At 32.7% G+C, this 26,442-nt stretch overlaps 2 protein-coding genes across 2 annotated transcripts; one reads left to right on the forward strand and one right to left on the reverse strand.

Moving 5' to 3' along the window:
• Positions 1-15,563: 15,563 nt before the first annotated feature.
• Positions 15,564-19,329, forward strand: LOC123653858 (ras-related protein RabC-like). Its single transcript, XM_045589836.1, has 3 exons — positions 15,564-15,701; positions 17,912-18,022; positions 19,153-19,329. The coding sequence occupies exons 1-3, from the start codon at positions 15,564-15,566 to the stop codon at positions 19,327-19,329; spliced, it is 426 nt and encodes a 141-aa protein (XP_045445792.1).
• A 2,860-nt stretch (positions 19,330-22,189) lies between these two features.
• On the reverse strand, positions 22,190-26,083 carry LOC123653859. Its single transcript, XM_045589838.1, has one exon. It carries the CDS (start codon positions 26,081-26,083, stop codon positions 22,190-22,192), a length of 3,894 nt encoding a protein of 1,297 aa, XP_045445794.1.
• Between the last annotated feature and the right edge of the window lie 359 nt (positions 26,084-26,442).

Raw genomic sequence — 26,442 nt, forward strand, 5'->3', positions numbered from 1 at the left:
AATATACCCTTTAACTCTGCGCGAATGTAAGCCAAAAGTAACTGCGTGGCTTAAAACTCTAAATTATGAAGATACAGAACCTTTACTTAAGCATATTTTGCACATAGGTTTGGATATCTAAATACTTCTGATCTTTATACACAAAAACCACACAAAAACACACGCGCAGACACACACAAACACACGCACACACACACATACACGCACACACACACACACACACAGGTTATTACTAACAATTTTCTTTTTTTCTTTTATTAATTGTATTCTCTGTAAAGCTTAGTTTGTTTCGTCTTATAACTTTCTATTAAGTATGAGTGTGTTAAAGAAGAGTGACTCCTTCTGGCACGGGAGTTTATTGCACTCAAAAGAAGAAGTCAACCTTTGTGATATTATTGTAATTTGTTATTGATAAAGTAAATATTTTTTTTTTTATCTAGAAAAAAGTTATCCTGATTTTTATATTCTATACATAAGACAACTGCAGGCCAATGTTATTACACACAAGTTGTGTCGTATTTCTGTTGTGAGTAAGGTAGGCAGAGCTTTTGGGCAAGATCGATGGTAGGGTCGGCAGCGTGTTTGCGATGTTCTGGAGTTGTTACAGGAGTCCATGGACTACCATACGATGTCTGCTTATTATTCGACGGATAAAAATAAACATAACATATAGTAGAATACAAGATTAGTTAAAAATTTAGAAGCTCGGAAAAGTTTGATGATTCTATTTTTCTGTGATAGATGTTACATGTATCGTGTGTTTTCACTCGCGTTCTAATATGACTCACTTTGTGTGATTTCTTGGTTATTACTTTCTTTTAATAGTTTATTACTACACACACAGCAAAAGCACTTTCTAACTCAGAAAAGGTTCTGGATTCGGATCAGTAAATTTAAGGGTCAACTTCAGTTAGGGATGAGTTCAATTATACCTGATGTCTATTACATATAAATGTCTATTACATATAAGTTTATGAATAAAGTAGGTAAATAAATAAAGAAAGAATACAAAGTTATTATTTATTATGTTATATTAATTAACTGTTTGTTAACAAGGAATTCTTTGGTTTTGCTAAAATAAAAAGTTTTTCTAATTAAAAGGAATTTTCTATTTACTACAGCCTATACAATCCCACCGCTGGGCATAAGCCTCTTTCTCCATGTTGCAGAAAAATCGGAGCTTAATCTGCTAAATGATGTCCCACTGCGTGTTGGCGGATCTAGTAAAGGTGCTATGAGTGACGATTGCTATTACGTGTATATGATAACAATCGAAGCCGATAGCTTAATTTGTTCTCGGAGGCATGGTGGGGAGACGCACAAAAGTGGTCAACCAGTCTAGAAATAAATATTTGAATAAACACAAATATCTACTCTGAGATCCAATGTTACCCCAGGGTGGTCGAATTCTCTATTATAGGGAAGATATTCTAGGAATTAGGTACCTGCCTACTTTAAATCCCGTTGTTAACATTAAACCAAACAAAATGTAAGCTTTTCATTTTGAAAATTTGAAGTTATTTAATAGAATGTTAAAACTAGAATGTTTGTTCACTTAACCGAATTAGTTTAGGGCAAGTAATTGTAGAGAACACAACGAAAAGACTTTTTGATACGTGTTAAAATTAATATTTTACATTTACTTGTTATGATTTATACTCATTTTTCTACGTGTATGTATTATTTTTTGTCAATTTATTCTAAAATAAAAAGTAAGTGGATTTTTTAAAGATATACTTATAATTACATTTCCACTACACTGCTGACCTTGTTGCCAGATCCTATTCAATGTCCCCGAGTTAGTATCATACCTGGAATGTGAATTTTCTATTCGGCTAGTAAAGACAAAGATAACTGGTAGTCATACTGAAATTTACTGCGACGTCAGTACACCGACGGTCAGGTTTTTCGTCTCAATAAGCGCATCGCAGCCAAGAGATCGGAGAGCATGTGTAGATCGCGAATATGTTGAGCGACGTGTTTATCATCAGCAAGGGCATGAGGCGTAACATCGTGCTGTGGCGTACATCGCGCTGAGGCGTACATCGTGCTGTGGCGTACATCGCGCTGAGGCGTCCATCGTGCTGAAGCGTAGGTAGGTACATTGCGCTGCCCTGCAGTACGTCACGTCCTTACGTGCACCTCAAGATCGACGGGGAGCGCGACAAGCGCATCGCAGCCAAGGTCGCTGCGCACTTGTCTAGCTCTGCATTAAATAATAATACCCAAGTATTTTTGCCCGTAAAACGGGCTCTGGAGGTGATGTGGCGTAGCGTAGCCACATATATATAAACTTTTTTTTTAAAGATAATATCAAACTTTAAGCTAATAATATAGCCTATCCTTTCGAGACAGGCTATATAACGTCATTACTACACTTACACAAGCGGTGCAGGTCTAAATAAGTATAAATGTAACTCAAACGGCTTCAGTCAATTCATTCGCGCATTGCGGCTTTAAACAAAGTGATGACGCGAATTGTAATGGTAGTATAAGGTCTATCAAAACCTATATAAAAACCCTGGACCGTTATTTATATGACGAAAAAAGGCCTTGTTATATATAAAGAAAAATAAAAATTACACGATTGTTGGATTAGTAACGTGATTATCTTTTGACATTGTCACGTAATTTGTCTGTCAATAAAATCGTTTTCGGACAATGGGCTCTAACGAACACCCAACATTTTGCTACTATGAAGAATATGGAGACAAAAAACACCATTCGGTAGCTAATTTCGTCATAAATATAACAATAGTATAACAAAAACATATGCATAATTCATGAGTTCTTGTCTTTAACCTCAACTGTAAGTAATCAAATGCAAAAAAATAACAATAGCTAATACAAAATAGCTAGCTTATTTGAAACAAGTAACGCCATCTAGTGTACTATATTCGAACTATTTCTGTTGCGCGTACCGATGCGCACTGAATTGACAATTAGGGTGACAGATGAGTAGCATTGGGAGCAAGCGAGAGGGAACAACAACAAGCGGTTTCCATCGATTCGTCGGTCAGCGCATGTCAAGTACGAAGCGTTACCACGATAATTGATGTTATATTATATTTTATTTGGCTGTATGCTATGCGCTATTGTCGCTGAACTAATCTGAAATAGAATAAAACTAAAAAGAAAAGAAAAGAAAATCATATTATACAGGTCTTTTGCTCGAATGAAAAAAGAGAAAAGTAGTAGAAAAAGTAACGACTCTATAATAGAGAAGTAGCACGTAGATTGATACATTTGTCATTATGGATCTCTATTATTTACATATACATATATGGATATGTATAAATAGTATCTAGTTTTCATGCATTTACTATTTTCTCTTTCGCTCTCATGCTGTTTACTCTTTTCGTTTCAGTAAATTTCTATTCATCCCTAAACGCGGATTATATTCGTTAATTAGCGATACTAGACTTTAAGACCAATCCGTTTGGTCGCTTTTGGTTTGATGGTCATTTCGAAACGAAAGCATAGTATTGGTTTTGCTTTGTGTATTTAATTAACTCACACATAGACGTATATTAAATTGGTACTACTATGCTGAACTCACAAGAAACTCGATATGATAAATTTTTTTTGTATCAATATTAAAATAATGCAAATAAGGTTTGGTCAAATGAAACGAGTTTTAAGTGAGTTTTAAGACGATAGTACTGGCTTCACGATTACGTAGTCGATCGATTTTTCCAAGTTTGAAGTACACGAACGAGTTTATTAAAATTAATCTCAAGATATCTGTTTGAAACATTTTTTTTTTGACGTGGCATCGTCTAATAAATTGACGAACGCCGGCTGCATGCACGAAAAAGGATGATTTGATGACTGAAACCAACTTCACAGAAAACCAATTTTTTTTTGTTTAATTTTAAGCCTCAACAACAATCTCATTTTATAATTTGTGACACAGTTTATAAGATGTATGATGTTTGTATGATGATGATGTTTGCGAAAGTGATTAATAATAATTACAAGGCACAATAAAGAATAGCCCGTGGGTAATAATATAGTATCTGTTATATATTAGATATGATTGTGATGGTTTAATAATTGATTTCTGATATCTCGAGATTAATCGTGAGGAGTTTATTACCAGTAGGTGACGCACACACACCTATCAGTCCTCCGTACACAAAACGTAACGTATACATTCAAAGAACACGTCCAGACAAATCCACGCACACAAACGTAAAACGTCACGCGATTCTGAACCTTAAAGTTTTGGCACCCTCCGTTACGTGCCCTACATTTACCGATCCGCGGATAACCTCAAAAATGAGATTTTGAACGGAACAAGTCATGATATTCAGTGATAAACGCGATTTTAGTGTATTTTTTGTGTCTTTCCAATGATAATTCATTGACATATCATCGTATACACGAATCGAAGATTGTGTTCCGAAGTTTTTCGGTCAATTGATACGAGTTTCATTTGTTCCGTGTCGGTTGTCGAGAATGTGGCGTGTCAAAGTTGTATTACATGGTTATTTATGATACCGCACCGTGACAGAACGTGACGTAGATGATTAAGAATCGTTACATCGTTTAGAAATGAGCGTAAGTTATATTTATTTATATATTTTCATAAGGCCATATTAGATAAAAAAAAAAAAAAAAAAAATAGAAAAATTTAGTATCTATTTATCTGTTGTTTAAAATACGATTATTTTATAATTTTATAAATAAAAATGCTTGGTGATAAATTTTGAGATTGTTTAAATAAGTATGCAAAGTCATAAAAGCTTTGATTAAATGTTTCCGTACACTCATATAAAAAGTTATTGAAGTAAACTTAAATAAAAGTTGAGTCGTCGAGAGCTTATTATGAAGATAATACTATCATCAATTAATGAATACGAAACATAAATATGTAAGCCGGTCACGATTCGAATGGTCGATAATAGCAAATGATTCCCATTATCTTATCAGCAGTATGGCATGGCATCCGAAACAAATGAGATTAGTATGAGAGTTGCTCTAATAAGTAATATACCAAATTAAATATATATTTGTAATTTATAATTTTGCAACCTTAAATCGTTATATTTGCAAAGTGGTGTTTTATTTATGAAGACCTATCGGTTGCAGTTTTCAAAAATTTATTTTTATGACTTGTTGACAAATTGGAAAATTGGAAAAAGAAAATGTAAGTAACGAATTCATAAATAATAAAAAGTAGGTTTCAAAAGCACCTTTAAGTCGCTATCTTAAATTTAAATGGGACGACAAGACAAGCATCAGTTTTCGATTCAAACAAAAATCATCAAAATCGGTACACCCAAGTTATGCATATAAAAATACAGTCGAGTTGAGTAACCTTTTTAGGAAGTCGATTAAAAATCTGCAAGAAACACAACATCACATTAAAAAAAAAAACATTTATTCATTTTACCATTAAGGCTTGGGTATTTTACTTTTACAGACAATTTTTAAAATCACGTCAAATTCGATTCGTATTAACAATTCCATTTCGAAATAAATAAATTGATTTATTATTAATAACGGTCCAATAGTTCCAATTAATAAACCACAGGGGTGGCAAGCTTATGTACACAAACGAACGTTGCTGACGTCGTTAACAATCGTTTTATGTAATTACATAAATGTATTAATTTACATAGAAACGTACATGCGTGTTGATGTTTATTTTAATCTTAAGCAAAGTTATTTACACCAGTATGTTCTATGTACATATGTCTTGAAATTGAGATTGACTGTTTAGATTTTTTTTTCTTAGTTATCGCTAAGTTGCCATGCGTCATGATGTTTAATGGTTTATATACTTGGTTTATAAGTAAAATTTGTTACGCAAATAGGTTTTATAGTTACCTAAATATTAAGATTATGTCAGTAATAGTTTATATTCTCGTATACGTTAATATAATTTTTCGTAGCGGTACGACTGATTTTTATAAAAACTTTATATTGTCGGTTTGCATTGCTAATATTCACAATATAACCTGGTAGATGGCACTCGGTAAGATGAAATTTTAAGAACCTATCCTACTTAAAATTTCATCGAATAGAAGAACATTGGTCGGGTTCTCTGTTTCTATCCGACAACTAACAAATTGAATAAATCGTGACTCTCCACAGATAAATTGATAGATGTCCGCCTTAGTGTGTAGGTATACTGTGGAGAAAACGCTGATTAAATTAGAACTAGGGTGTATTTCCTACACAGTTAGCTCTATTACTAAATTCGATATGTTCTACATAAATTGATTAAGGTATTTAGATTGTTATATCCATTATAAATATATCATTTTACTCTAAAATTATATCTTGAAAACAACAAATTCAAAAAAAAAAATTCTCATTTTTAATGTTTTTTATCTATACTAGAAATACGCTGTTAATATAATACGAAAAGTAGATAAAATCACATGTAACAGCTAGCTTAATGTAAAACGAGAGTAAAAATAATTTAAATTAAAAATCAAGAATCAAATGTCTAAACATCACGAGGGTGAAGATCGCACCGGTTGAATGCTTCTGACATTGACCTATTTATCGTACGGGCGTCCCGTGGACATGAGTTGTTTTGACTCTGTAAACTTTTTGAATAAATAAATAATAAATATTTTCTACATTTACTTATAATTCAAATAAAAAATATTTAACTTATTTATCTGTCCTCTGTAGATATTTGACCATTATATTTACTAGAATTATTATATAATTATTATTATTAGAATTTATGGCCACCACTAGTGCCAAGAAAGCACAGATGATTTTGCCAATGTTATTTTACGACTTATTAATTTTTGTTAAAAGCTGTGAAAGAAGGTTACAATCTGAACTTTTCACAATAATTAACGAAAACATAATAATAGCTATTTTAGGTCTGTGGTCAAACAGGCCGTATCTATGTAGTCACTGTGGGTGTATGAGTTGTATGTATAGTGTTTATTTAGTATTTCAAGCTTTTACGTCGATAAATGTGGAAAGGGTTCGCCCATTAATCACGTGATATTTTATATCAACTTTTTAACCCCTTTTTTTTAAAAGTATGTTGTGAGATTTTAGAATACTTGTAGGATAGATAGGTACACAAAAATCACGTATATTTTTTTGGTACAAGAATATTTAAAATTTTAAAATACATTATGCACAGGTATAATCTGATTTAAATTTTGGAAAATCAAGTATTCTGACAAAAATATACAGACAGACATTAAGGCTGCGGGATATTTGTTTGATGGATGGTTGCTTGTTTGATTTAGAAAACGCAATTTCAACGATAACTAAATTTAAGTATACACACGTGACAGCTTAATACAGCCTCACCTCCTTTTAAAATCAATAAATAAAAAATAACTTTATTCAAATATGCTAAATATGCCAAAGCACTTTCGATTCATCATTTTACAAATTAAAAATTTAAAAGTGTAATCTTAATATATATATTCTTAATATATATATAAATCTCGTGTCACAATGTTTGTCCGCGATGAACTCTTAAACTACTTAACCGATTTTAATCAAATTTGCACACCGTGTGCAGTTTGATCCAACTTGAAAGATAGGGTATATTTTGTTTTGATATATGTAATTATTATATTTAAGAAAAAAAAATAAGGCGATACGAAGTTTGCCAGGTCAGCTACTAGTAATTATAATTTGTGACCACCGAGTCAGAATATAGATTCTACAGAGAAGAATCTGAAAGAAACTCAAAAGTTACTCTTTTAAAAATAATATTTAAACTGTGTTTTAGTACAAAATTAGTAATATCTTGCACGAAATGCAGAGTCACTAAGCCCAGATTATTTATATCAAAACAATCAATATTCTTGTGAATTTACATAATATTGTTATAAATATTTAGCGACGCAAATATCAATATGTACAACTCGAGCTCCAAGATCGTAAATGCCGCAACTATCCTATTTCTTTTTTAAAATAAATACAAGTAAAGATAAGTGATATCATCCATAGTAACACCTTTTTTTTTCAAGTCATTATACGGCCAAAGAAATCTTTGAAAAACGAATTGTAGCTCATTGCAGTCGGTTTCAATATTTGACTAAGAATATGCATAAACTTTCTAGTAAGTACCTACATTTATTAAATAATTCTTACATCTTGTAATAAATATATATTTAATACGACATGTATTTTTTCTTCAATAAAGGGACTAAAAATGGATACTTATAAAATTTTTATAACTATACAGCTATAAAGCTTGGTTCTGAGTTGTACCGAAGGTTGCAGTTTAGCTTTTGATTCTTGACGTGTACGATAGATGGCGCTGAAAAACAAAAAGTTGTTTCAACACATCACCCTATCGCAGTCCACTACCAGTATGTCCAGACATAGGCCACAAGTTCGAGCCAAAAATGGCGTGAACTCATGTATTCTGCCTATAGTTACCACGCTGGGTAGGCGGGATGGTGACCGCAGGACTGGCTTTATCGCATCGAAGACGTTTTGGGCCATCAATTCTACTTAATTCTATTGATATGAAAATTTGGATCTATGTTTGTAACTCTTATACAAAGTACCTACTGAAGTAATTATTATGAAAATTGGCATATAGGTATGTGTATAGGAGCAAATTTAGAATAACACAGGCTACCTTTTATCCTGAAATTCCCGCGGAATCAAAAGCTACCTACACGGGCAGGCTTATGTCCAGCAGTGGACTGCGATAGGTTGAAGTGAATGGCCCAAATGTATGCAGGCAACGTAGCTTTCGAACGACTGCAGTTTATTAGTGTTCGTTATTTTCAGGGCAAAAATTAAAAAAATATATATTAAATGTACAAAAATATTGTCGATGCGAAGAAGGATGTACTAATTTATAGAATTGATTTAATAATAATTTACTTAAAAAAAAAAAAAAAAAAAAAAAACGATGATGCTTTCATGCTCTTTAACCAATCCATATTCGATCAGTAAAAAAGCTTTCACAGGCCGAGATAATGCAATAAAAGGCGAAAGCCTATAAAAAGAGCTTAAAGTAATCTTTTGAACTTTATTACTATATTCACTTTGATTTTTCATCAAAGATTCACGGAACATATTTGATACAGAGTTTTATTAAAAATGTATATAAGTATATATTTATTACAGTTATAATATTCTTACTTAGTTCTTATATTTTTAGGCTTTAGCTTTTTATAAAGGGCCAAGACTACCTTTTCTATTTTATCTGTGTACTTTCCTTCTCGGATTCTCTGGAAGAGAGAGATGTTTTCTAGAGATTAGCAAGCTTGATTTATAAATTTTAGTTTGACGTCATTCTGTTTATATGTATCTATACTAATATTATAAAGTTGAAGAGTTTGTTTGTTTGCTTGAACGAGCTAATCTCAGGAACTACTGGTCCGATTTGAAAAATTATTTCAGTGTTAGATAGCCCTTTGTCGAGGAAGGCTATGATCTCTATATCATCACGCCAAGACTAATAGGAGCGCATTAAACCTGGAAGAGTCGCTGGCAGAAGTTAGTGTATAATAAACTGTTGTATAAGATAAATAAATAAGAATTTAAGATCTTTATATATTTACTTAGACTAGAGAGACTCGTAATCACAACAATTGATCATTGCACTACAAATAAGGTCCGTTATATACCAGTGCCTTTTTAGGCTTTTAAAATTTTTGTCATTATTTTGTTCGCTTGTCTCCATGTTTGGCGTGGTTGCTGCACGATTAATTCTACTAAGGCCTGTTGGATGAGGTTTCACTCTGAGGCGTTTTAATATGCAATACAAAATGTTTTAAGTATCATATATGTAGAAATTATCTTGTATAAAATCTGTATCAGCCCGACTAGGAAAGTACTTCAATCAAAAGCAAAATCAAAAATAACTTTATTCAAATAGGCTTCAAAAGCACTTTCGAAACGTTATTTTACAAATTATACTTTTAAGTGATTATAAGTTTTTAAAAGTAAAGCTACCACAGATTCACAATATAGTTTCTGAAGAATCGGCAAGAATTTCCACAGATATTTTTTCGAAAATAATATATAACTATTATTGGTACTATGAATATCTGCAATGTTTTTTAAAATTAAAAACGAAAAATTACTTGGTATACTTTGCAGTATAATTTTGTTATAAATAGGTAGGAGAACGAAACGCAAAATGTAACAAAATAGAATTATGTTTACAAATATAATAAATAATACTCTTTTAACCCCGTACATTTGGTTCAAGGAGAGATTCGTATGAAAATTTAACGTAATTCAATACTGATTCCAATTTCTCGTTGATTAGGTCACACGCCCCCCACGTGGACGAGGCTCTACGAGCCATTTAGAGTTTCTGTATTAGATAAATTGTTTTATTAATTTCTCGCAAATACTCGTATTAATAATTACAAATATTATATAAGTTATATACACTATTTACCAAATCGTTATATTTTTTTATAATATCAATATGTAGACGAATAATGCAGTGGACATAGTAAGTTATTCCATTTCCTAAACCACTCATTCCTGAGATCAGTCAATGTAAATAAGACGAGGGAAAAATAAAAACCAATTTTTAAGGTTTCGGTATGAAGATGAGTCTCACTCATATCGACTGCCTGTATAACAAAAAAAAAAAACATGATTAAGGTCAATAGCTGTGACGTCATCGACTTCTCCATTTATTTTTATTTATTTAATTAATTTATCTTGGACTAGATTGCAAACAATGTAGGTCTTTTCGAATGAGATTGAAATTAACAGGACAGTTACGTCGCTCCAACGAAGCGAAAGAACTAGATTTATTTTATTTTGTGTTCCAGTAATTGGACGTAGATAGAAGTCAGTGCGTGGGCTATTTGTAAACGGGTTAAAATTGTACATTTTATTTACTTACTTTTATAAAAGTCGTTCTTTTATTTACTCCTCTAATAATGAAGTCAGAAAGAAGAAGAAATGTCAGGTTAGGTTTTTCTTAATTTAAATATTTGTAAGAACGTAGAGAGAGGATTTTATATTTAAATGTAGAGTGAAAGGGTATAATATTATTATCAATTCTTGGTTTTATTCATTTAGTTTTGTTTATACATTAAAATCAATTTAAACGAAACTATGTAAAAATAATTGACAACCTATTTAAAAAAAAAAGATGAGATGTATACTTTAATAAGATTGTTTACTTAGGCATTTTATGAGGATCAGTATTATAAGTGCTTCTGATATTATAACTTCTACATTGATATTTTAAGAGCTAAAATATTTTTAGCTTTGTCTTAAGTTTCAAGTTTACGCATCGTATTAAGTCTCTACCTACGTATATATTTTGTGCTGGGCTTAGTTTTGTACAAACTGATCGTTAGATATACAAAGAAAGAAAATGTTTTCCACAATAATTTAAAAACAGTATTAGCCTTATACAGAGTATTATCATCATTGGCCTTAGTCCGTCTATTGTAGACGATTTAGACAGTGTCAGACAGACACTGTATCGCCTAGGACACTCTTCAGGAAAACGTAGAGTTGCCTAAGCTCTACGCCACCCTCTCGGCCTCAATGGCTAGGCCCAAAGGAACGACGAGTCGATACGTGTGGAGCCAGTTCGGCTGCAGGAGTCTTTCGCGTTTTAGAGCTATGCCACGAATGCTTGACCGAGACCCCATTCCTGGTTTCAAATGACGTTTTCCTTCTCCAGGACCCTGATGATTTTGAGCCAGGCTTATACCTCGGTCGCCTTTTACGACCCCCACGGGAAGAAAGGGGAGAGTATTATAATATATGTAATATGTATGTTTAATATGTATTCATTCCTATTTAACCATTATGAAACAACGATTATTATGACTTCTTGGTAAATAATGACCTATAACAAAACATATGATTATTATTTTTACAATTACAGACATTTGTAAAACAATAAAGGTTATTTTACAACAAACTAATCATGAAGACATGACCGTCTGTAAGGGTAGTCGACAGATAGTGACCTGAATAATAATAAAGATAAACTCATGAGAGTGATGGGATGAATGGTGTTTTCGTTTATCCCATTCAAATGTAAGGGGTTCGGATATTAAAGGATACGATTAGACATGAATTGTGTTATACCTATTATCGTAAATGTGATGTTTATGTAGTCCCAGGGAAAATTAAAAATAGAAAACTTTACGTGATTAATGTTTAATAGAGATATTAATCAAGGTATAAAAAACCAATGAAATATTAGATTATTATTTTTTGTTACAAGGTATTGAAATACATAAATTAAATAAGTATAGAACATATTTTTACATCTTATTTTTTAGGTAACTTACGAAATTCTGGTCGAGAAATACGGTTACGCTTGCCATCTTATTTAACATTTTGAAGGATTTTTATATCTTGTGGAGTGTCGATTTATCGCAATTATCATTTTGGAGTTCCTGGTATATTAGTGACGTTTAAAGCTCCAATTCTTCTTCTACAATTAAAAAAAAGGTCTATTCCCAACAGTGGGATGATACAGGTTGGATCGTCAGTGACGCTTAGCCGAGTCGCCTGTAACAAGTGTCCGCAACTTTACAAGTATATATATTTACCAGTATTAATAGTGGTGGTCCCACTAGGCACAGAGCAAGTAAATAGCTGCTGATCAAAGCTACAATGGTAGATATTATTTGTTGATTACATTAGAAATACCGCTTCTAATAGGTAATATATAAATATGTGAGGTAATAGGTAAATATGTGATTATTTTATATTTTTTATTTCATTGGTTTTTACTGAATAGCATTGTCGTAAACCTGCGTGGTTTTTTAAATGCTATTTATAATAAATAAGTACATTATTCTTTATTAGATAAATAAATTTAAAAAAAAGATAAAATAGTTCTGAGAGGTCCATTAGTGCAGTTGCAAGTGACCCTGCTTTCTGTTCTACGGCTATGTGTTCGATTCCCATTTCCAGTCTGTTTGTGATTATCTTTTATTTTTGTACGGGCCATACTTTTACCGTTATAAAAACATGAGTGTATGTAAGCAGTCTGTTATCTAAATCACGAACATAGACATTGCCTTATCGACTTATTTAAAACAAAATTGTTTATTACTAGTACTATTTAATATTATTTTGTAATAACTATTCATCTGTTTAGTTTGTTGAGCTCAGACTACAGTGTAGTTATTGAAACAACATGAAATCATCAAAGTTTCGACTCGAAAACTAGAGCGTTTCGAAGCGAACGGGGGAAGTTATTACAAAATTAATATAGCCTATAAATACAACAAGCACACACATCAATATCTACTACGTGTATAACAAATTGATTAATGTGTAACGTTACGGGACTACGTCTCGGGATGAGGTAATTTGACGCTTATGCCTTTGCCTGACGAACATTCTCGTCAGTGTTCTGTTGTTGTAAGGCTGTGTGCGTATTGTGGATTTTATTATGACAAGGAAGTGAAATCGTGCGCTAATTGTCGACTAGACTCGTCGCTATTATTATTTGGGAATATTGACGACCGAGCTGTAATGTGTATGAATTTGACCGCCCTTACATTTTCTTACTTTCTAAGTAGATAAGGAATGTAACTTAAAATAATATCCTAAATTTTTTAACCTAAAATGTTTAAATTCTCCTTTATTTTACATTTTACTTACTATTTAATATTTCAAAGAATATATTTTAAATTATTTACTTGAATAAATGTTTGAATGCTTGAATAAATATTTTTATTACAACTACTCCTAATTCGGGTTATTCCATTTTAGGTATCATTTAAAACTTGTCTAGTCTAGCCAAACGTTCGAAGATGAAACGAAATCCATTACAAGTAAAAGCTTTTACAAAATAATAATATATATATTTCAATTATCAAATGAAAGATAACTTTTGTACGCTTATTGCTTAGAACTAGTACAAAATGAAGTTGTTAAACGTAACGGTCGTAATGTTTTCTGATTTTTTTCTTCTTTTTAGGGAACGGATTTTAATATGTTTCTTTTACCTTCAGAAAATTTTGACGTAAATATTTTTATGTAAGTATCTAAATATTGATACAGCAACCGGTGTAGTGGTTGTGTGCCGTGTCGGCACCTATACACCGGCGCTTTGCAGGTTCGATTCACGTTCGGGACGTGTATTTATATTTGGGCAAATATTTCTTTCCGGTTTGGATATCTGACCTTGTAGGTCTTCCCGTCGTGTCTCGAAGAGCACGCTAAGTTGTGGGTCCCGGTTGTTATCATAATATACCAAATAGCGATCGTTACGTGGTGGGTTAAGCTTCAATTCTTCTCCTATATGTAAGGAGAATGGAGTTGTTATACAGGCTAAATCATGAAATAGCGATTAAAATTAACTTTCGACAAAAAAAAAAAAGATTACGTGTTTAAAAATTGTATACCAGATCTCGGTCAAATGTAATTGGGACAAATAAAAAAGAACCGTGACAATCCGCACACCCGGTAAAAAGCTAATGAAGTAACATACATAAAAATACAGCCGAATTGAGTACCTCCTCCTCTTTGAGTCTGTTAAAGTAATAAGTCGCAATACAATAAAAACAGTGTGAGCTTCGCTTTACACATCAGTCCTGGAATATGCCTTTGATGCGAGCGTAGACATGGTAAGCCGATTGATTGTGTCAATGTCTATTATCATTTAATCTGTATGGCGGAGGTAAACACTGTCATGAACAAGAACAATGTCAGTGCGCTTGAACGAATTGATTGATACATTGAATATAGACGACCGATGACGTCCGATTAATACGCAGTACGTACGTACATGAACTAACCTACTATGTATGTATATAAGCTAACGCCTTGCGTTGCAGCGATCTCTATTGTTTGGTAATTTAAAATCAGTTTATGTAATTGGACTTTGATTAGTAATTACAATTTCAAATAGGATTTTTTAAATTATTTATATTTACTACTTTGTTTGTATAGCGCACCATAATACAACAAAAAACACAATACAATGTAAAAAAAAGATGTGTAAAGGCGATCTTATCGCTCAAAGACTAGTTACTTTCTACCTTACCTTACCTACCTTTGGGTATCGAATATCATATGTATATAAAAAAACGAAATAAGACAATAGTTAAACAGACTTAACTATATTAATAAAAATAATATTTTAAGGTTAACTTTCGAAAAATGTAGTTAGTAAAATCATGGTTGAGGTGCCGAGTAGTACATAAAATAAAACAACACCTATTTTCAAATGGTCTTCTTTTTAACTCTTCTTATTGCGATTGTCATTTTGTGACTCACAGTCGTCCTTGACCACGATGTCTACAATGTTGCCGAAATGTCGGCGTTTTTAAAATGAGAATTGCGGTAGGTCCCGTATAGCAGGTACCTATATTACATATAAGTAATAATATATATAGGTAATATAAGCCCCGGGTCCCGACCGAATCACCAACAAGACGCTCAAACGCCTTCCTCAGCAGCTTCGCAGCCGGTGCCTTTAGTGCCCGGCCCCTCTCACCGGTGACGCTGTAAAGGCCGCTAGGGCCAACAGTACTCAACACTTCGAAAAAAAAAAGTAATATAATATGTAAATTAGAAGTGTCGATAGGGACCGATTCGATAGCTTTAAAACTTAAGCGTTTTTGTCGCAGCACGTGGGAACAGACGACAGCATGAGTGACGACGTGTTCGAGGACGACACGCTGCGCGCCCCGGCGCCGCGCGGCACGCCCTCGCCGACCGGCTACCGGGACTACCGGCCCGACTCGCCGGCGCGCTCGGCTATCGATGACGACATGCCTATACATAAGGTGTGCTATATATGCATAACATTTTATATAATACTAGCTGACAAGTTAGAAGTTGTCCTGTCTTGCGAACTGTTAAGCGCGTAAAGTTTACGTAATTTTTACGTTTTCTAGAAATATTAATAATTTTCTACTCAACTTTTTTATTTTTTATTCCGTGTAACCTATAAAGTGTTAGTTACCTTAAAAAGGTGGTCCATTGGTCCAGTCATTTTAGAGTTTTGTGCTTAGCAGCACTAAATGGGATTCGTTTTATTCATTAATCGATACCGTCGACGACAAAATGATGTAAGTTCAATAGAAATTGAAATTACGAGAGCTTTCCGAAAGACGAAAAATTTTCTCAATATTCTTATGAAAAAATCGAAATAAAATTTCAGTCATTTTTTGAATAAAGTAGCTGTGAATGATATATGATATATGAAATAGCTATAAAGATATACGACTGCGTTACTAAACTTTCAAGTGACTACGCTTAGATTCACCGATATGGCCATTGTTTTATAAAAGTTTCCGCTTCGCTTGTTCCAAGCGATATTTTACTCTTTTATTGAAGTTATGCGAGCGTGATTCTAATCATAACAAAGGGTAACAGATGAAATCATTGAGAAATTTATATTTGATGCATATTGCATGGCTTCATATAGATGTTTATAGATCTATCGGAATAGAAAAGATGAAGAATTATGTCGCTGGAAGTAATATATAATCCACTGTTTTTCGAATCATAAGCAAAGAAAAAAAAATGTAAATTTAAACATTATACATATTCACAATTAACAAATTAAGAACTAAATATGTACAAATAGTATTGGTACAAATCATGTCCGCGTGGAATTGTGCCAACAATGCTGGCAGCATTTCCCCGTTGACTCGCTATGCCGATTCTCTGGGCAAAAAATGCACCAGCCTTCTTGTCAAAACAAAGTCGCTTCCCGCTGTCTGTATGCTTAGGGCTTTAAAACTACGCAACGGATTTTGATGCGGTTTTCTTTAGTAAATAGAGTGATGTCCGAGGAAGGTTTATATTTATAATACATTCATAAAATAGTAGAGGAACACTGATAGTTTTTGCAACGGTGCGAAACTGGGGCGGGTCGCTAGTAATCTATATATTAATATATAATACATGAAGCTAAAACTTTGGACCCCTTTTTATGTCAATTGTCTCAACGAATAGTATGAACTTTCGCACAGTTATGGTTTATATACAGAAGGAGTACAGCATGCTAATATTTTTTTAAAATTATGCATAAAAATAAATTAAGTCAATAAAAAAAAAATTACACACACTACCATGTATTTGACACATACACGCACTCTTTTGTTTATTATTATAATAAAAGTATAGTTTTTGACAACAGAACTTTAATAATGTTCAAACTTATAATTTAATACTGGTCGAATTTTGACCACTGTGCGACAACTAGTTTAAACTTATAAATATGTATAATGTGAAATAACGCAATGAACGATGTCCTAAAATATTCTTTACTAATTAAATTTTCGCACAAATAAAAGAAAAATGATCAAGCCATATTTTTCAATTCTTTTTCATATCTGTTTTGCCTATTTTAAAAATAATCTTTATAATGAGAAAAAAAAAAATTGAAAACAGACAATGAAGGCATAAACGTTTTTTCCTTTCAATATTTTGTATACAGAATTTAAAAGTAAACATGGCTTAAGCTTTCTGCCATCCTGAGAAATTGTAGAAAAGAAAAGATTGCGATTGTGTTCGGATATTGTTGTTCAGGATTTAATCCTACTGGAGGTTGACGAGTGTGACTCATATACCCTTATATTATAGACCCTTATTCAAATCAGCAGTTGTACTAAAAGTATTAGTATAATTATTATTTTTATAAAACTAGGTCGACAAACAGGCGTACGGCTCACCTTATGGTAAGCGACTATCGTAGCTTAAAGACGCATGCCATAAAGGAAGATTGCAAGCGCGTTGCCGAACCTATCCTCGACCCCCCCCCCCCCCTCCAGGAGCTCCGGTCACTCTGGTTACACCACAGGAACACAACACGCTTGGAAGCATTATTATTTAGCTGTGATCTTCTGTAAATTCAAGGTACTACCCCAGTCGGGCTGCTCCCGATTTGCAGGATATTTCCTCCTGTGCCCTATATTATAAAGTATAATAGCAGTTTTATATATAATATGTACGATACACAAATATTAAAGTCAATCTTTGTTCTCAGACGATTCTTCTTGGTGATAGTGGAGTCGGTAAGACTTCACTTTTGGTGCAGTTCGAAACCGGGAAGTTTCAATCCGGGAACTTCTCAGCAACTGTGGGGATAGGATTCACGGTAAGTAGAAATGGTTTATTTGAATACTATCATGTTAATAATAAAATTTATTACACAGTACATATAATATTTATATAAATCTCGTTTGTATATCTTAATATATTTTTAGGAGTTCGTATTCTAATCGTAAATTCTAATCTCGTATTTATTTGACGATCATATAAAAAGAGAGAGAATAAATATGCTATCACTTATAAATAGGTAGTATTTTGTCAAAAATATTTTAAAATAATACAATATTTCATATCATGGAAACTTGATTAAAAAAATATCGTATGTAATGAATATAAGTGATAATTACATAATTGAAAGAATAAGTTTGTTGTCATTTGTCGTGTTATAAGCCCTTACTATAAACAGTTTCATTTATACTTCATCATACATCATCCATTCATCATTCATTCATCTTAATTTTTTATACTGCTGGCAGATAGGTAAAAATATTTAATATCATCTGGGATGTAGTTAGGCTATATGGTTCAGTAGGTAACCTTAAAATAAATAACTAAAAACTCAGCATGTCGTAATTGTTAAAACGTCATTTTGTTACATTACATTTTTTTATTAAAATTTTTAAAATTTAACACAAGAATCACGGTCAAAAATATAATTTCTTATTGCTAATATGAAACAGGTTTCAGTCGGTAGCGTTGTTTGGTATTTAATTAGTAGAAATGTCAAAACTTTCTGTGAACGCGCCGGGAGTTTTCAAAAGGGGTTCAGCGCTTTTCGCGTCTTCTCTGTTTGTATAAACCGAGTGCAGCGAAGGTATGAAAATGTGTTAAAAGCAAGCATCATTCATTCTGTACATGTATTATCTTCTAAACTTTACTTTAAAAAGTAACAACGTATGTCGTAATACCTTTACATAGTGTTATAGCTTAGTTGCATGTAATTGACTACAACTCGTTTATAGCTAATTTAAAATAAAAAAATGGCTACTTTAGCTATCTTCCATTTGAACTTTGACAATCAACTGAGTAGGTATATATTACGCATTACGATTAAATTTTCAATAACGTCATTAACTGAAAATGATTTTTATTATTAAAAGTTGACCAATTTTAACTCTGGTTATTCCTGCATCAAAGCAATTGGGCCTTCCCCATTATGTGTTAATCATTTTATAGATACACCCTTCCGCTTTAAAACAAATTAATAACGTCGAACGCAATCAACATACTGCTTATGAAAGATGGAATATTTTACAGAGTACTGTTTATTTAACAGATCTCTACTCAGCAAATGGCTTCGAAATATGTAATAAATATGATGTTAATAAACGCAAAATAATTTCAAAAGAATAGGATGGATTCAAAGCAACGAGAAAAGGGAGACCGAAAACCGCATAATTATCCCAATATTTACATATTTAGCTATAAATTTATGAACATTAAAGAATCTTTTGATAATATTTTCGATTAAGAAATCCCTTTTCAATTAATATTTAAACTTTTATTCGAAGGTCTGATACCTTTCAACTGAATATGATTGGAATACCTATGTATCGTATGTTTTTAGAATCATATGTACAAGTTGAACTTACTAAAATATTATTTATAGTATATAAATAATATTTTAGTAATTTTTTTTTTTTTATAATATATATTATATACGAAGTAGAGAAGGACTTCAGCCATCAGCTTTATGAATGAAAATTATTTTGTATTTATTGTAGTTATTATTTAAAAATGAACCTAAGAATTTAAAGACTAAATTTTATACCTACCTACAAAGGTAGAAAATGCAAACTTAAGGCAGGTAAAAACAGGTGTATAAATATATAGGGGAAAACCGGGATAGATGCCTCACTTTTTAAAATATCCACCTAATTTTAAAAATATGATTTTTATACGAAATATTTTTATTAATGTAGCTAGCTCAATCCTTTATGTTGAATTATTACTATTTTTTTTAACCTACCCAATACATATTAAGCAGAAATTAGCTTTTCATGAACCCCTTTTTTGGAGGATAGATGCCTACCTGTATGGATAGTTGCCCCACCATAAAAATAGTGAGTAGGAGAGATGCCCTTTAAACCATGTAAACGAAAAATCCAAACCAAATGTTAGGTAGTTCTACTCCTAAAACATCGATTGTCTCCAAGAAACATGGGGCCATAGTAATGAAAAACATTATGTTTTTTTTATATCTTTTAATTGTTATAATTAGAATATAATTTTTATATCACACAGATTACTATACCTAATTAAATTTTTAAAGCTTTTGTTTAACTAAAATATAAATTCTTAATTTTACAAGCATTTATTCAACAAAAGTATAAATTCTTAATTGTTGGTCTAAAATATTCAAATCAAGTGTCAACATGCACATTGCACAATCATACTTTCTTATCGAAAGCTGACTGTAGATTTTCTATGGTCCAAGAACATACTCGAGCTCGCATTGCTTCCTTTCTTTTATATTTTCGTGGCAATAGTTCTGCTAGAATCAGTAAAACATCCAAACATAAATATAGGTAAATACATAAAAAATATAACAGACACAAAAAAAAATTAAACATATAAAATTACTCTGTATATGGTGAATGAAGCGATAGATAAAATTAAGCTAAGGGCACCTATACCTCAAAAAATCAGGGCAACTATCCTTTGTGATTGGGATAGATGCCCACGTATTTTTTAAATAAATTATAAACAAAATAGCATCTATTTACAACTATATGCAGACTTAATGACCCAGTATATAGACGTGATAAAAAATATAACGGAATTTATTATTATTTATAAAATTATACAACCTTAAATTAAAACTTTGATGTGTTTGTAAATTTTGCCACGGACACAATTACACACACGAGCCAAACGCGTCCTTGCCACACGAATATCTGTGGATATCTGAGGTACGGGGTGACTTCGACTCCTACTTATGCGATTAATTTTTATTTGTGAGTTCGGGATGCTCTGGGGCATCTCTCACGGTTTTACCATATAGTTATTTCTGATCCGGTAGTTAATGGTTCGATTTCCACCTCGAGCCTGGGTGGGATATATTTATATAATTATACGATTCATTTATATTTAATAATGAAATTGGTTTGGTTGCTTTCTACTGCGGTCATGGCGTTTGGCTCTTATGCTGAAATATTTACTGCAAACTAATGTTTGTGATTATGTGGTGAGTTACTTTCGCCCACATGTTAAATAAATTTTTGATTAAAATGAGCCCTGTTTCATTGCGAATACGATAACACAGGATTGCCTTCCAAAAAGTCTGATATAACCTGGCCAGGAATATTCCAGCCAACTTATTCCCGATTTATCTTTATCATTCTAAAGAAGATACTTATTTAATTTTTATGCATTAAGCAGATGGGTGAAGATCAGGTCTAATTCGTATCTTTGACTATCTTAATATGTATAAATCTCGTGTCACAATGTTTGGCCTCAATGGACTCCTAAACCACTTAACCGATTATAATAAAATTCGCACACCATGTGCAGTTCGATCCAACTTGAAAGATAGGCTATATTTTATTTTGATATATTAATTATTATATTTAAGAAAAAAATAAAGAAGGCGGTACAAAGTTCGCCAGGTCAGCTAGTTATAATGTATATATATAAATGATTTCTATTGTAAAATATCGAAATGGTTTTGTTATATTTATGAGAGGATAATAAATCTATCGCTGAAAAGATACGCACGTAACTTCTCATCGACTGCACCAAATTTGATACAGGATAAGGTACATACAAAATAAATATTAAAAAAAAAACGATGTAGGTAGGTACCTATCACGAAATAAAGATGGTGGTACAAAGTTTGCCGGTTTAGTTAATAAAATACATTTTTAATTATAAAAAAAACTATTTTTATGTAATATTAAGCAATGTATTAATTATTGTTTTTGTATATCTTTGTACATATATATATATATATATATATATATATATATATATACTGTTGGGTAATCTCGAAGAGATCGCTATTTAGTGATAAGATCGCCCATTGCACTATATGTATCTAGAATTAAGGTTTGTTATGTATACTATCTTTAGTTGCAATAAAGTGGTTTATTATTATTATTATATTATTATTATTATTATTATTGTTTTCGGTATTTTTTTTTCTCAGCCTTTGGCTGGTTTTTCTGCATTTACGGGTCAAAACCAAGTAAATGTAGCGTGTGGTGTGTTAAAATTATGTGTTGTGTGGGATTTCGTGTTCGTCAATTTGCAAGAACTTTCTTACGATTCGGCATGTATTTAAAATGGCGGCTTTTTGTAAGGTGATATAAAGAGTTTCGTTTAATTCTAGTAGTTTAAGACTATGTAACAGATGGTTTGGGATAACACCTGTCGTGGAAAGAACTATTGGGATTATGTATACTTTATTTTGGTTCCAAATTCTAGCTACTTCCTCCTTTAGTTCAGTATATTTGTTGATTTTTTCAGAAATTGTTTTTTGTAGGTTATGAGTGTTGGGAACAGCAATATCTATCAGATAGGTTTTTTTATTTAATTTATCTTGGAGCGTTATATCCGGTCTATTGTAGTGGATGGTTCTGTCTGTAAGTATTGCGCGATCAAAATAGAGCTTATGTGTGTCGTTTTCTAAGACTGTTTGTGGCTTATATTTGTAATAAGGTGTGTTTGTGTTCTGTATGAGTTTGTGTTTTAGTGCTAACTTTTGGTGAATTATGTTGACTACTTGGTTATGTCTATGTGTGTAATCTGTTTGTGTAAGTGTTGTACATGCCCCGGTAATGTGTTGGATGGTCTCTGGTTGAACGTGGCATTTGCGACATTTATCGTTTGGTATTGAGGAGTCTTTGATTATGAATTTTCTGTAGTTTTTAGTGTTGACTATTTGATCCTGTATCGCTATTATAAATCCTTCGGTCTCTGGAAATAGGTTTCCTATTTTAAGCCATTTGTTTGAGGCTGCCGTGTTTATGTGGGGTTGTTCTAGATCGTGAGGATGGCGGCCGTGTAATACTTTTCGTTTCCAGCTATCTAGTTTTTGTGTTTGAAGATCGTTACTTTCGGTATTTAGAGAGCTTATGTCTTCGTGTAAGTTTAGTGGAGTATAGTTAAAATCATTTTGAACTATGGCTTTATGTATTTCGCTAGTCTGTGATTTTAAGAGAAAAAAAGCTTTTAAATTGCCGACTTGTTTTTGACAGAGATGATTCAAATCAATAAGGCCCCTTCCTCCATATTCTCTTTTGATAGTAAGTCTTTCTATTGCAGATTTTGGATGTAGATTATTGTGTTTAGTGAGTGTGGTGCGTATCGTGCGCTCTATTTGTTCTATGTCTGTTTTTGTCCATTTTATTATACCAAATGAGTATGTAAGAATTGGGATAGCGTATGTATTTATAGACTTAATGAGATGTTTGCCTGTTAGTTTAGTTTTACAAAGAGCATTAACTCGTTTTTTAAATTCTATTGTTAAAGTGTTTTTGATTTCTGTGTGATCTAATCCTTTAAGTTGTTTATATCCTAAGTATTTATACAAATCGGTGGGTTCCATGGCTGTAATTATATTGGTATCATTAACTACATAATGGCCTGGCCGTATCTTGCCTCGTTTAATGTGAAGTGTTCTACATTTATCCAAACCAAATTCCATATTAATATCTTTGCTAAATTGTGCTGTAGTGTCTATTAATTTTTGCATTTCCATTTCTGTTTTTCCATATAGCTTAATATCATCCATATATATGAGATGAGAGACTATTGTATCTTGTTTATCGTATTTGAGGCAATATCCGGCCCGACAACCACGCAGCAAATATGACAGGGGGTTTAAGGCTAGGCAAAACCACAGAGGACTCAAGGAATCGCCTTGATAGATCCCCTTTCTAATGATTATTTCTCTAGTTGTGATGTTAGTTCGATTCGCGGTCAGGTAAAGTGTGGTTTTCCATCTGGACATAATATCACGTAAAAAGTTTATTATTTTCGGGTTTATTTTGTATATTTGTAATATTTTAATTAGCCAAGAATGTGGGATACTGTCAAAAGCTTTTTTATAATCTATATATGTGCAATGTAGGTTTCTATTTTTTGAAGTCGCATGTTTGTGAATAGTAGAATCAATTATTAGCTGTTCCTTGCATCCCATGTGACCTCGCCTGCATCCTTTTTGTTCTTCCGCTATTATATTATATTGTTCAACATGTTTATTGATTTTTGTTGTTATTGCTGATGTTAAGATTTTGTATATAGTTGGTAGGCATGTAATAGGTCGGTATTGTGAAGGTTGTGGAGAAATCTGTGATTTAGGCAGCATATAGGTTATTCCAGTGGCAATGAAATCTGGAATTTTTTGTTTACCAATAATGATATCTGTAAAATTTTTAGCAATGATCTTATGTAAAGAAAATAATTTTTTGAACCAAAAGTTATGAATTTTATCTACTCCTGGTGATTTCCAGTTATGTAATCTAGCTGTAATGTTATTTATTTCTGTCTCAGTTATTTCTGTGAATTCCATTTCTTCAATTGAATTCCATTTATTTTCTTCTTCGGTTATCCAATCGGCTTTATCATTGTGATGTACTTGTTGTTCCCAGATGCCTGACCAAAAAGTTTCCAGTTGTATTTGTGTGGGCATAATAGGACTGTTTACTGTATCTGTGTCTATTTTTGGTTTGTATAAGTTTCTGTAGAAAGTTTTTTCATTTGTGCTAAACATTGTGTTATCGTTTTTCCTTTGCTGTGCCTTTTTGTATCTTTTAAGTCTATGAACTTTTAGTGCTAACTTTTGTTTTAGAGTGTCTAAGAACTCTTCCGGTTTTGTATTCCTATTTTCGTGTTTAGTGTGTGTGTTTCTTGTTTCAAATATTCTTTTGACATGCTTAATGATTTTACGGGATCTATTGTTATTTATGTACTGTGTGACTCGCCCACAGTCTGCTCTGAGTTTTTCTATGTCCTTTTCTAATCTTATTTGCCATGGTGGTTTATTACAGTCTTTGGGCCTTGTGCTTCTAATATTTTCTGTGACCTTATAGTTAAGTTCTTCGGAGATAACTAAGGCTACGCAATACACTATTGTATGTATGTCGGTTAGTTTTGTGTCGTCGGAAATAAATTGGAACAGAATATCTTGATTAAACATATTGACTAGCTGAAATAGGTGAGAACTGTATCTAAGTTTAGGTAATTTTGGTCGGACTCGTGGATCCATTCCTGAATATTGTGTTAGTGCTGTCCTGAATTTGTCACAGATTTCTTCTATTTGAGTGTTCGTTCCTAGGTTATGGTCTAATACCGTATCAATGTCGTTATCCATCATTATAGTAACAAATTCAGTCTGTGTTGACATGTGTGATGTCTGAGTGTTATTAGAAAATGTGCATGTTGACTGAGTATTATATGTGAATATGTTTGATGGCGAAGTGTGCCTTGTGTTGGGTTTTGGGTGAGTAGAGGAACATTGAATATCATTGTTTGTTGATACATTACTATTAATATAGATTTGATTTTCATTTTCTGTTTCTAGTTGTGACTTTATTTCTTCTTTAATTATATTTAAAGTTTCCTGATTTAAAAGGTTGTTTTTTACTATTGCTCTTCTTTGATCTGCGATTCTTTGTTCTGTGACGTTTAATTCCGGATATTTTCGTAAAAAAAGTTCGTGCAATTGTTTTCTATAGGTGGTTAGGTCGGTCTCTAATCTAGTGATGTAGTAGTAGGTGCGCATGATAAATAGGTTTACTTCTTTACTCCATTTCATGCGCACTCTCGGTTTACCGGCTTTGGTGGACGTGGGTAAAAAGGCACTTGCCTCCCGCGCAACATCCAAGGTCGGTGTGGGTGAATCTCTGTTTGAAAGGGGTGAGGAGGGAATTGATGGTGTATATGAGATGGTACTTGGACTATAGGGTTCTGTTGAAGTTGTCCTGTCAGTCAGTCTGTCAGCATCGGCTGTAGTATTTTCGGTTGACCCGGTGGGAGCCCGCCTGTTCAGCTCCTCACCGCTGGCGGTTCGCATGCTGAAACACCCAGCGCCAGCTCCAGGTGTGCCCCGGCGATTGCCCCCGGGAAGCGGCCCTTTACGTTTTTTCATTGATCGTGTCTCCATATTGAACGGGTTGTCGGGACCGTTGGTTGGAAAGGTGTGTCTAGGTGTTGGTGTCTTTGTAAGGTATTTGTGCCTGCTACTTCAACGAGGTAGGGTATGGTCAAGATGTTAATGACAATTTGTTCAAGCCTTCCTTAAGCCCCCCCACCACGGCAAGGTGGTCCCTTGGGGGGGTTATTATTATTATTATTATTATTATTATTATTATTATTATATATTGTATATGTCAGTAATAATAGTAATAACAGTGTTATTCTCACTGACTAAATAAACTTTCACCAAATGCCTTATATCCTGCGGGGGATGTAATCAAATTATATAATATAGTTAATTACTTAAGTCCGGCCCGCGCGGACGGT

The sequence above is a fragment of the Melitaea cinxia genome, chromosome 5 (assembly GCF_905220565.1).
Source record: "Melitaea cinxia chromosome 5, ilMelCinx1.1, whole genome shotgun sequence".
Classification (NCBI taxonomy): Eukaryota; Metazoa; Arthropoda; class Insecta; order Lepidoptera; family Nymphalidae; genus Melitaea; species Melitaea cinxia.